Here is a 12,816-nt window from a genome sequence, read left to right as displayed (position 1 = left end):
ATGGCCTCCAGGAGCTCTGCCTGGCATCAAGGCCCTCCCTGCCCCAGCCACATTCCCAGCCCCAAGGACGCCCGTCTCCTGGCTCTTGCTCACGGGCCCTCCCTGCCTGGAAGGTTCTCCCTCTTCCTCGCCTCCCGGCTCCCCCAAAGTCCCAGCAAAACCCCAGCTTTTACGAGAAGCCCTTCCCAACCCCTTTTAATTCCTTGGCTGGGGGGGAGCTTGCCGTCTCCCCCACCGGACTGAAGGCTCCTTGAGGACAAGGGTGCTCTTTTGCCTCTTTGTAACCCCAGGAATTAGCCCCATGACTGACTCACAGTAGGCGCTTAACAAATGCTTGCTAAATCACTTGAAGCCAGAGCACCAAACTAGGCGGGCAGCGAAGAGGGAAAGGTGGGCTTCCAATCACTGGAGCCGTCCCAAACAAGGGGCAGTTTCTTCAGGGAGTGAGCTGCCCGTCACCAGATGCTCCAAAGGGGAATATCAGGAGGAGGAGATTCTGGTCCTGGCAGACTGGACTTGCCGGGCTCAGAGCCTCTCTCTACATCGCTTAGGTGGGCTCCCCCTTGGGGAGAGGGGAAGGACAAGGCGGGGGCAGAGCCGAGACCTCCCTGCCTGTCCGAGGTGCCACGGGGCCTCTGTCCTGACCCAGTTCTAGAGGCAGAGTTCTCGGTCCGGAACCTTCAGCCCTCATTTCCAATTTTCTACTTTCCCCACTTCACAGGAGTAAATTGCTTTAAGATACAGAATTCGGGGCAGCCAGTGGCGAGGTGGATAGAGCACCAGCCCTGGAGTCAGGAAGACTTGAATTCACTTAACACTTTCTATCTGTGTGACCCTGGGCAAGTCACTTAACCCCAATTGCCTCAGGAAAAAAAAATTACAGCATTAAAGGCCAGGGGTGACCCTGGGGTAGTTGTAGTCAGTCCCAGCCCTCTGATTACAGAGGAGAATACTCATGCTCAGGGGTCTGGGATGGACCCGTGGCCCCCTGGGTAGTCAGCAGCAGAGCTGAGATTCAAACCCAGACCCTGCAGCCTGGAATAATGGCCTCCCCCTTTGCCATGGCCTTCCGTAGGGATTGGAGGCTTGGCCCCGAGCTGGAGGGGAAGCGGCCCAGGGGTCCCTCCTCCCGGGCCCGAGGACCTCTGACCCAAGCCCGAGGGCTTCCCACCACTCTGCCGGTCCGGCCAGCCCTTGGTGCCCACTGCGGGAAGGGGGGGGGGGAGGCTGACCACCGATGTCTCAGACAGCCCAGGAATTGCAAAGTGCTTTATTGCCAAGGAGATCGCTTAAAAATGGGAGACAGGGTTGGAAGGATGGGAAGGAGGTCAGGGGCTCCCCTAGGGGAGGGGGTTCCTCCACGGAGAGAGCTTCCTCCCAGGACCACGGAGAGGGAGAGGGCCAGGGGAGAGGCCTGCAGAACAGGGAAGGGAAAGGGCCGGGGGGGGGGGGGGACCCCCATGGAGGGAGGGGGCTTGTGCAAAGACAGTCACCAGAGGCCGGGGAGTGTCAAGGCTTGAGGCTTCCCAAGTGGAGCCATCCACAGCACCATGATTGCACTCTGTGGGCCCCCACGTGCGCCCACAAAGCTGCACGAAGAAGGCACACGAGGCTTTTGTGCATTAGAGGACGGGCCTCTCGGCTTTCCCGTCCTCCAGGGTTGGACACGGGACAACAGGAGGGGGGATCCAGCTCCGGCCTGGAGGGAGGGCCCCCGACCTCCGCCCTTGGGGGGCCCCGGCCCGGGCACCTGCTCAGGCCACAACTACATACAAATGAGAGTGAAAGGGGCACCTCATGCACACCTGGGGCCCAGACCAGCCCCCACTGCCACGGGGCAAACACTGCACGGAACACGGAGCCTTGGAGCCCCAGCAGAGAAGGGGGTGATGGCGGGGCCAGGTTCCCCATCCAGCCACTACCGGCAGCTCTCCTGGCGGCTCTGAAGGACCTCAATGACACTGTCGATGCCGTCCTCGGGTACCTGCGGGCACAGCGGGCTCTCGGATCCCACCCGAAGCCCTGGCTGCCGTGGGGGCTGCCGAAATGGGGCAGGGACGGACTGGGCTTCCCGAAGCCCCGGCTGGAGGGCGTCGGCAAGTCCTTCGCTTCTCTGCGCCTATTTCTGCCCTCTCAACCAAAGGCCCCGAGGGCCATCGGGCTCCCTGTTGGGGCGTGCAGGCCCTAGAGGGGCTCCGGAATCGAGGGGCAGCGAAGGCCTAGAGGGCCGCCCAACTCCCTGTGGGACGGGAACAACCTAGGGGGGCCCCCGAATCGAGGAGCAGCCAGGGCCCGGGACGGGCTTTGGGGAGGGGGCCCACACTCACCAGCGCGTGGTCAAAGTTGAAGGTACTGATGTAGTAGGCAGAGATGTCTGCGGCGGCCAGGGGCCCGGCAATCTGGGCCACGATCCCACACTCATCTGGGACAGGAGACGGAGTGAAAAGGAAGGCAGCCGGAGTCAGACCGAGGCAGGAAGCCTGCCAGACTCATTGTTAGGGGAGGATAGAACTGAACCAAAGTTGCTGGGATGTCCAGGCAGTGATGAGCTGGGTGAGTCTCTGGGACTCGGTTTCCTGCTCTGTAGAATGGGTGGACTATTCTAGCTGATGACTCTATAAATCACTCCTCAGCATCTCTCAAATAGACTTTCAGAATGAAAACTCCTGGAGGGCAGGGGTTGAGGCATTTTGATCAGCTAAATATTATGTAGGTGGTGCTTCATAAATGCTCAAGCATCACCAGAGTGGTGCTTCATAAATGCTCAAGCATCACCTGAGTGGTGCTTCATAAATGCTCAAACATCACATGGGTGGCCCTTCACAAATGCTTGCTGAATTAACTATAGGTTTAAAAGCTTCTTCCTCTACATCCTTGCTGAGTGACCGTGGGCCAGTCACTTTCCTCCTCTGAAAAATGAGGCATCTGGCCTTGATGAGCCCCAGCCCCCCTCTGTCTCACCCCCATTCCCCACTTCCTATCTCCCCCTCCCCCCTGCCTTTCCTACTTAGCTCCATCGCTGCCTCTTCCAATGGGCCCCAGTCACCCCACCTCCCATCTAGAGATCCCTGAGGGCCCAAGAAGCTTCAATCTCCCGGCCTCCCCGGCCTCCCCGGCCTCCCCAGCCGGCCGCACTCACCAAAGCCCAGGGGCTGGCCCCCGATTCGGACCATTCTCCAGAGTTCTCCGCAGGAGCTGGTGAGTAACAGGTCACTGGGGAACCTGGGGAGGGACAAGGGGAGTTGGGGCCTCCCTGACTCTGGTCCCCCAGGGCCGGGCCTGGGAAACCCCGCTTCTAGTCCTTCCAGGGTGATCATGGGGCAAAAACCGAGGCCCCTCTGACCAACTCGGGGCCAGACCAGGTCGTCCTACAGGGCCCGCTGCCCTCCGGCCGCCATGAGCCTCCCAGGGGCCCCAAGCAGAGGCCGGGGGGGGAGGGGACCTACTTCTTCTGTGTCTCTGCATCCATGACGATGGAGATGTAGCCCTCGATGCGGGAGAAGGCGAAGAAGGGGATGGAGTCAACGTCCGGGTCATCGGAAGCCCCTTCCTTCGAAGCACTGGGGAGCCGTGAGGGAGAGAGAGGGAGGGCGGTCAGCTCCCTATCCTCCCTCTAGGGCTGGGGTGTGCAAGGGGCAAGAAAGGGGGCTGGGGCTGCCCACGGGGTCTTGGGAAAGCCCCTCCTGCCTCTGTGTAAAAGGACCTTACATGATCTGAAAGACCCCTCTCAGCCCTGACATCCCCTGTTCTAAGGGAATTACCTCATTTCCTACAATCACTGCTCTGTGACCTTTCCCCAAGTTGTTCCTCAGTTTCCCCATCTGTAAAATGAAGGGCTGGGGCCCAGGAGCCCTCGGGTCCCTTCCAGCTCTGACTTCTCTGATCCTTTGCTCCATACGCCCCCCTCCCCCACCCCACCCCTACCGCCGTGCTCCCCTGAGGAGGGCAGGGTCAGAGCAGGGCAGCCCCCCCACCTGTGAGAGTAGAAGAGGACGTCCATGAGGGTGGTGGCGATGGCGGGGAGGGTGTCGGGGTCCAGCGTCAGGATGCAGAACCTGTTCTGGGGGCTCTGGATGGGGTGCACGGTGGGGGAGGGGCCTGCCTCGGGGGAGGAGGAAGGCAGCACGTAAGTGGCCTGGCCTGCCCCCTGCTGCGGGGGAAGACCTGGCTCCACCTGGTGGCCACGGGAGGCACAGGGTCCCCAAGGGCCGGAGCCCACCAGCCACTGACTCCGGGACTCTCTTGGGCCAAGGCCGAGTCCCTGGAAGAGCCAGGCTGGTCTTCCCAGCCTGCCCAGACTCCTCCCAAGGGCATCCCTAGCCTCTGATAATAATGATTATTAATGGGGCCACTAGGGGGCGCAATGGTTAGAGCACCAGCCCTGGTCAGGAGGACCCAAGTTCAAATCTGACCTCAGACACTGAACACTTCCTGGCTGTGTGACCCTGGGCAAGTCACTTAACCCCAATAGCCTCCGCCAAAAATAAATAAATCATTAATTATTAATATAAACGTCACGAGAATGACTGCATCTTCCATCACAATTTTATAGACCTGATCATGATCATTATTTACAGTGCAATTTAAAGACCTCCTCCCCTTCCAGAGGTGGGGGACTACGGGTGCAGAACACGGCATACACTGTTAGACAAGCTGGGCAGTTTTGTTGGCCCCTCTCCCTTCTTTGTTACTAGGGCTGAACCCCAAATAAATAAAATGAAAAACCAAAGGCTGCCGGGGGAGGGGAGGATGAGTGAAATCAGAAACTTCTGAAAGAGCAAAGTAACATCGGCCCTCTGGGAGCAGCCTGGATGGGGGTGGGGGGGAAGTGCGCCCGGCCCAGCAGCCCCTCACCCAGTTTGGCTTTGTGGAAGCCGTTGCTGGCGTCGTCGCTGGTCACGGGCACCGGCTCTCCGTCCACCTCCCGGTAGATGGCGAACTCCTGGGCCAGAGTGTGGATCACCACGGGCAGGTCCTGCTCCCGCACCTGCGGCAGAGGGGAGACCGGGGGCGTCGTCGGGCCCCAGCCACACACACAGAGAGCCAGACGCGTGCATGGAGGGCCCCGGGCACAGCGCACCTCCCGCCCGCGTGGACATTCGCCATCGCCACCACCCTGCACTCATTTTCTCTGAATCTGGCTCTGTCTCTCTCCCTACATCTCTCTTCGTCTCTGTCTTTCTCCCCCCCTTCTCCCCTTCCTTCCCCTGCCACCCATGGCCCCTGCTGGTCTTGGCCAGGAGGATCCTGGGAAAAGGCCTGGGAAAAGACCCAGTGCTATAGGTACCTTGGGCCTGGAATCTCAGTCCTCCCTCTCCTCCCACCCCTGCCCCCACAGCCGGGCCGTATCAGCTGGGGAAAGCCTCCCCCCCCCCCCAGTAGGGTTGCAGGGGAGAGCCAGCCCCAGCCTCCTCTAGCCCGAAGGATGGAGCCCGGCCTCCGCCCCCTCCCCCTCCCTGCAAGTCTCACCAGGATGAAGTCCGTCTGGTACGTGGACAGCATGAGCACGGACACGTGGTGCTCGGCCAGCGGAGCGATGACCGACCTGGCGATCTTGGTGACGCCCACGGCCTGAAAATTGGTGGCCGAGCTGCTGTTGGACAGGACGTTGAGCACCAGCCACGTGGCCTCGGCCACCTGTAAGAACTCGGATGGGGGCAGCTCTGGGAAAGAGAGCGGTGGGGGAGTGATGGCTGCGGCTTTCCTCCGCCTCTCCTTCCTCCCCCCTCCTCCTTCTCCTCCCAGACCAGACGGCGAGGTCACCTCCTAAGGGGAGAATCCCCACACTGGACCTGGGCAGACCTTGATTCTAGGCCCAGCCCTGCTGCTGCTCCGGAGGCTCTTAGCCAGGTCACTTCCCTCCAAGGCCCCCAGCTCCTCAAGGGCCATAATGGTCCCTCTCGGGACGAACGGTGCCGTGGGAGGTACAGAGCCTGACACAGACACGGATCCTACCCCAGGACAGCAGGAGCACCCGCCTTGGCCCGGGCTCCAGAGAGGGTTCCTGAGAGCCAGAACCAGGCCCCAGGGGCCAATCGTGGCATTTTACACAAGAGGAGCTAAGTCTGGGGCAGATTTAATCCACTGTCACACAGAGACAGGTCACAGAGCCAAGATGGCAGCCCAGGACCTCTGTCTGCCAAGCAGGTGGGCTTTCCCGGTGCCATCTGGGCAGGATTTCTGGCCCGGTCCCAGTCAGCCCGGACAGCCTCTGGCGTCCTTTCCAGCCCGGAGCTTGCGGGCCAGGCAGTCCTGGGCCGAGTCCCCGCTGCAGGGTATAAACTGAGGCTGAAGCTGGCCAAGAACCCCCCCCAGAGCCCCTCCCCCCTCCAATCCCAGGTCTCCCGGCACCAGGGAGGGGCCGGCCTTCTGGGCAATGGGAGGCAGTGGGAGCAGCGTTCCCAGGCCCCTGAGCCAGGGCTCCCCGGGGGGACCAGGATGGACAGGAAGAGAGTAGACACTTGTTAGTGAGGAGCCACCAGTGACCACAAGGGGACGGCAGCGAGCAAGAGGGGGGAGGAGGTGTCCACAAACGGCAGCCCGGCTTTGGAGGGGGTGCTGGCCCCAACTGTGCGGGCATACTGCCTGCCCTTCCTGGGGGGCGGGGAGCCCAGGGGCTGGCTCTGCATCCAGAGGGAGGCCGGACTTCACGTGGGCTGAGTCACAGACTTCTGGGCAAAAGCGGGCGAAGGGCCTCCTCCATAAATGGGTAACCCAGGATGCCCCGGGCAGGAGGGATGGTCCAGGGAGCCCTGGACTACACCCTAGAACCCCTGGCTCTCAGGCTCTCCCCTAGCTCTGCTCTAACCCCGTCTGGAACGAAAGCCCCTCAACCCAACAAGCAATTCCCTCCATTGTTCTGGGAGGCGAGAGCGGCCGGGGAGCTCATTACCTCCCGAGGCAGCCCACCCTATCTGGGGACCACTGTGACTGGGAGGAGCTCTTCTCATCTTCAGCCAAATCTGCCTCTCTGCAAATCCTCCTCCCAAACTGGGGGACGGGGAGATGCCAGGGCCCTCGGGATGCGAACTGGACCGACTGGAAAGGATGGGTCGGGATGGTTAGGGGAGGCTGGGAGAAGGGCAGGGGAGGTGGGGGAAGGGCCCAAGCTCTCCCCCAGAGGGCCGGGCAAGCATCAAAGCTGCCTTTGTTGGCATCGAGGCTGCCCAGGCTGGTTTCCTTCCTCCCTGCCCGAATGGGCAGGTCCTGACCTCTCCACGACCCTGGCCCACACACCCCGCCCCCCCCCAGCATCCCAGGCAGGGCAGGAGGGGAGGCCCAACCACACCTGGAGCCACACCAGGAGCCAGCCGAGGCAGCAGAGCTCAGGGCAAAGAGTCTGTGGTTCTAGTCAGAAGCTCTGGGTTCAGATCCTGTCCTGACATTTGAGTTGCTAGCTCTATGGTCTTAGGAAAGCCCCTTCCTCTCCCTGGATCTGTCTGTAAAATTAGACAGGATGACCACCCAAGCGCCTTCTAAGGCCTCTAGGTGGTGCTGCATTGGATAGCGTCTCGGATCAGGAATCCGGAAGACCTGAGTTGGAATGTTACCTCAGGCACTTCTGATCCTGGGAAGTCATTCGACCCTGTTTGCCTCAGTTTCCTCATCTGTAAAATGAGCTGAAGAGGAAATGGCCAACCCCTCCAGAATCTTTACCAAGTAAACCTCAAACGGGGTCATGACGGCAACCAAAAAACCACTAAGCAACAAGAAAGGGCCCTTCTGAGTTCAGGAAGAGCTGCTTATCTCTGCCTCTGGGCCCAGAGCCCAGCCTGGCCAGGTCTGGGCGGCTGGATTGGAATAGACGCCTCCTGCTTGGATGCTCGGCCTTCCTAGTCCTCGGGCAGCCGCTAGGTGGCCTGTTGTTATGGGCCAGAATTGAAAAAGGTGCTAAGTCACTGGAATTGACAGAGTCGATGCTTATGTACTTAGTTCACACCTTGAGAGTTCACACATTAGAGTTCACACCTTTAGTGAGAATATATAAGCTAGGAGCCTCAACTAGGAGGGACTTCCAGAGATTCACAAGTCAGAAACCCACAATCCCACTCTCGGAGGCGGAGTCAAAGTCATTCCCACTTCCACCTCTGTGCCGGTGGAGGCTTTGGATTCAGAGGGAGCTGGAGGAGAAGCTGGAAGAGACAAAGGACTAGCTCGGAACCAAGGAGAGAGACAGGCCTCTAAGAAAGCAAACCGGGCCCAAGGAAGGAGACAAGACTTGGAAAGAGAAAATAAAGGATCTGGACTTTCACTCCTGGTTGCATTTGGGGTAATTATTACACTGAACCGAAACTAAGGCTGCTCCCAGAAGCCCCCAAGAAACCTGCTCCCAGAGAGCTTTACATTTTAGAGAAGAACAGTATAGCCTGTGGCTGGCCAAAAGCATTAAAGGGCACTGCCAAGGGGGGTGAAAAAAGGAAGAGGTCACCCTCCCCCCAGCCCCAGGCAAGGTCCGCCTGGATCCCGGGTCAAGAGTCATCCTCCTCCCCAGACCAGAGAGCATGAGCTGGGCAAGTCCAAGTCCTTTAGACATAGATGAGGAAATGGAGGCCCAAGGAGGTCATTATCAATAGCACAAAAAACAATGAGATTTGAACCCAGGACTTAGAGCTCGAGGTCTCTTCAGGACCACCTAGTCCAAGCTCCTCCTTTTACGGGGGAAGGAAGCGAGGCCTGGAAAAGTGGGCTCCCCAGGCCGAGCAACAGGTTGGGCCGGATCCAAGGCGGCAAATATACCACCCACCAAGCTGCAACCTTTATTCGGAATTACTTCACCATCTAAGCATTCAAAACCAGACTAGATTGTGGCTTTCTAATCCAATCTGTGGCTCACAGGGAGCTTGCCGTATGGCTTGGGGGGTCCTGATTCTATTTGAGTAGGTCGCCTAGGGGGACCCCCCAAAAAGATAGCCCGTTCTCAGCCTCGCTGATGCTGTGAGGGCCTTACACACTCCGGGACCCACAGCTGGTTAATGGCGGCAGGATTCAAAGCCAACTGCCTCCCAAGAGTGGCTGTACAACCTGGAGCCTCTCAGGAGACTCCCCAGCTCTGGCCTTGGGAGAAGGGATGGGAAGGTGGCCCCCAGGGCAACCTGGGGAAGACAGAAAAGGTAACCGAGACAGACAGGACCCGGGGTTCCTTACTCCCCTCCTCATTTACAACATCCTCCCTGGGCGAGCCAGATGTTCTTCCCCTTCGCTTACTCCTTCACTTCATCCCATTCACTTACCAACGAATCCCTTATTAAACAGAGGCAAAGAAAGAAGAAATGTTCCTGCCCTTGGGGAGTTCATGGCCCAGGAGAGGAGACCATTGGGAGAGAATCAGCCAAGTAGACATCCCAAACCCTCTTAAAGGGAGGGAGGTGAGGGAACCTAGCCTGCTGTTTCAGGCCCAGGCCCATTCCCAGCTCACAAAAGCAGCTCTGGAGGCCCTTCTAGATGAATATGGCCAACTGGTAACTGAGGTGAGGAGGAAAGACGGACGGGGCAGGAGCCTGTGGTCAGAGAGGAGCACAGTTCAGCTATGTGTGTGTGTGGGGGGGAGGACTGCTGAATTCTCGCTTTCCCCCTTTCCCTCAATGGGCTCTGAACCAGACCATGCCAGTAACTGCTAAGCAGGGCCCCAGGGATCCCAGAGGCTGGAAGACAACTCACAAGAATGGCAGAAAGGAACAGACCAAACATTTACTAGTGGTCCTCACACTTTTTAAATAGGGGCCAGTTCACTGTCCCTCAGACTGTGGGAGGGCCGGACTAGAGTAAAAACAAAAGCTCACACTATCTCGGCCCTCAGCCCATTTGCCATAACCCGGCGGGCCACATCATTGGCTACATCTGGCCCGAAGGCCGTCGTTTGAGACCTTCCCCTAGCAAGGCAAACATCAGACTAAGAAAAAATCAGCTATAATCATTCTTACAGTAATTGTCAAGAACGTCAATGTCCATGACCAGGTAAAGCCAACAAGGGCAACAGTATCAAAGAGCGAAATTGTCCATGACCGGGTAAAGCCAACGGAGGAAAAAGGGCAACAGTATCGAAGCTGACTTACACTACCGATGGAAGTACCCACAGAGGTGATACATTCTCATGGCTGTTAGTCCCACTTTTTGAAATAACTCTGCTAAACGTGTATTAAATGAGATTTCAAGATAAAGAATAAGGAAGAGCTGAATTCAAATCCAACATCAGTCACTAGCTGTCTCTCTACCCCCCCCCAAAAAAAAGCCAACTTTGGGGGCAGCTAGGTGGAGCAGTGGATAGAGCACCAGTCCTGAATTCAGGAGGACCCGAGTTCAAATCTGGTCTCAGACACTTAACACTTCCTAGCTGTGTGACCCTGGGCAAGTCACTTAACCCCAGCCTCAGGAAAAAAATAAATAAATAAATTTAAAAAATTAAAAAAAAAAAAAAAGCCAACTTTAAAGAGCTATGTGAATGTCCATTTTGATCACTATTGTTATGTACTACACCCCCCACCGGGTAGAGCCTAAGTTCCTTAGAGGGCGCATATTCCCGGCCAGTGTCTGGGACCCGAGCCAGGGTGCCCGGGGCCTGCTCCCGGCCGAGTCCTCTGTGCAGAAGGTGAGCTCGGCAGAAGCTTGGCATCCCCAGGCACCAGGCCCCGAATCTGAGCCACAACAGGAAATAGAAAGGGGACCGAAGGCAGGCGGCTTCTAGCTCCGAGACCCGGCTCACCGACACTCATGCAGCAACACCTGGGGTCCAGACTCAGAACAGCTTCTCCATTTGTCTCAATCACCTGCTGACTCCCATCTACCCCACCCCCACCCAGATCCTAGGCCCTCAGCTGATTCCTGATTTCAGGAAATCCCACTATCACCCTGAGGGGGGGGGCAGTCATTCTGCTCCCTCCTCGAGGATGTGGAGTGCAGCGGGCAGCTCTTCTAGTCCAAAGGGCCTTGAATTCCTTCAAGTTATCTAAAAATATGTGCTATTAGTATTTTACCCCAAAGGAAACCGCAATCTTGGAAAAGGAAGTGACTTGGCCAATATCACACAGCCACACGGAGCAGCAGAACCGGGGTCCACAGCCCAAAGAGCCTCCGCGAGGCCGCCCCAGAACGTCCTCAGCAGGACTCTCCCCCAGCCTCTCCTGGGAGGCTCGGTCCCTCTTGGGGGGGGTTCTGCTCTAGGCTGGGGCAGCTGGGGGTCATTTCGCTGCCTCCATCCTTTGCTCTTGCCCCAGGCCCCCCCCATCCTGAGGAGGGCAGACGCCTGGCCCACATGGGCAGTCAAGGGGCATCCCTGGGGGGGAGGGGGGTTGAGGAGAGGAGACAGTAGAGACCAGAAGCCAGTACCTTTATATCCTTCTTCATCCAGCATTAGGGTGTAATCTTCTGGGGTTTCTGTCAGGCTGAAAAACTTGCACCTGGGGAGAGGGGACCCCTCCATGAGCCAAAGCCTCATCCCCCCATCCCAAAGTCCGGGGGGGGGGGGGGAGGGGAGGATGAGCCAGACTTAAGGAGCCAGTGGACTTTGCTCAGGCTGCAGTCAAGCAGAACAAATTAGGTCTCCCGGAGCCTCGGCCCGTGGGGAGGGAGGAGGAGGAAGGGGAAGATGGGTGCAGGTGATCCTGAGCCTTCCCAGAATCCCAGCTTGGGGAAGCAGCCACCCAGCCCAGTCCTTTCCTCCTCGCTGGGAGGAAGGAGCCACCTCCCCAGCATTCTCCCGGAGCTGGCTCGGGTGACCCCTGCTGGTACCGGCCCTCTGACCCACTGACCCACAGAGAGCTGCGGCTCCAAGCTCCCGCGGGATCGGAAGGGCTCGTGTTCCAAAGAGGCAACTGAGGTTGGGGGGGGGGGGGGGAGTCACGGCTCGGGCTGGGCCAGGGCGGCTAGAAAGCGGAGGGCGGCGACACCTCCCCGTTAATATAGCAGTCTCGGAGCGGGGCAAGCCCCAGCAAGCTGGGGGAGGGGAGCGCGAGGCCCCCGTTCACTTTCTGGGCGTCTCTGGGCAAGTCGTTACAACCTCCCGGAATCTCAGTGGCCCCTTCTGGAAAGTGGGGATGATCCGGGGTGCGGAGCGGGCTCGGGGAGCAGCGGAGACAGAGGGCTGGAGGGCGGGGGGACGGGCTTCTCTGCCCCCCCCCCAGCCCCGGCAGGGAGGGGCCCGGGGGCGGGCAGGCCCCCGCGCCCCCGGCCTTCGCCTTACCGGCTCCGCTGCCGCAGGAAGAGCAGCTTGACAAGCGGGTGCGTGTAGAGCCAGAGTCCGGGGCGCGCGATGCTCAGCACCCGGACCCGGTGCTCCAGGATGTGCAGCTCCATGGGCGCGCCGAGCCCGAGGCCCGGGCAGGGAGGAGGCCGCTCCGAGGAGGAGGAGGAGGAGGAGCGAGGGGCCGCCGAGGCGGCGGCGGCTGCTGCTGCCGGGCCCCACAGCCGCCCAGCCAGCGCCAGGCCCCGGATCCTCCTCCTCCGGCTGCGGCGGCGGCGACGGCGGCGGCTGCAGGAGCTCCCGGCCCGCCCCCTCGGAGCGCCCGGGCCCACGCCACGCCCCCTGAAACTCCCCGGCACTGGCCCCGCCCCCTCAGAACCCTCGGGGCCAGCCAATCCTCGAGCCACACTCTCCGGGCCACGCCCCCGCTGGCTGGCCCTTCTGGAATGGGGGGGGGAGAGGCTAGGGGGGAGGAGGCGGGCCCCACGCGTGTACCGGGTGCCCGGGTTCCAGCCACGCAAAGCGACGTCCGGGAACCCTGGGAGGCCGGCCGGGAGCCTGCAGGGGCGCGCAGGGGTCCCGCGGGGGTCGCTCTGGGCTCGTTGGACCGGCCACGCCCAGGCTGGGGAGATTCGGGCCGC

At 59.8% G+C, this 12,816-nt stretch overlaps 1 protein-coding gene across 1 annotated transcript; it reads right to left on the bottom strand.

Moving 5' to 3' along the window:
* Positions 1-1,254: 1,254 nt before the first annotated feature.
* CASTOR1 (cytosolic arginine sensor for mTORC1 subunit 1) lies at positions 1,255-12,486 on the bottom strand. The gene is made up of 9 exons (XM_074294207.1): positions 12,176-12,486; positions 11,323-11,393; positions 5,470-5,663; positions 4,855-4,987; positions 3,975-4,098; positions 3,447-3,560; positions 3,140-3,222; positions 2,328-2,422; positions 1,255-1,984 (listed from the first exon to the last, which is right to left on the bottom strand). Exons 1-9 carry the CDS (start codon positions 12,286-12,288, stop codon positions 1,919-1,921), a joined length of 993 nt encoding a protein of 330 aa, XP_074150308.1. The 5' UTR covers positions 12,289-12,486; the 3' UTR covers positions 1,255-1,918.
* Between the last annotated feature and the right edge of the window lie 330 nt (positions 12,487-12,816).

Source organism: Sminthopsis crassicaudata, chromosome 1 (genome assembly GCF_048593235.1).
Source record: "Sminthopsis crassicaudata isolate SCR6 chromosome 1, ASM4859323v1, whole genome shotgun sequence".
Taxonomy (NCBI): Eukaryota; Metazoa; Chordata; class Mammalia; order Dasyuromorphia; family Dasyuridae; genus Sminthopsis; species Sminthopsis crassicaudata.
This window is presented reverse-complemented; position numbering and strand designations above follow the sequence as displayed.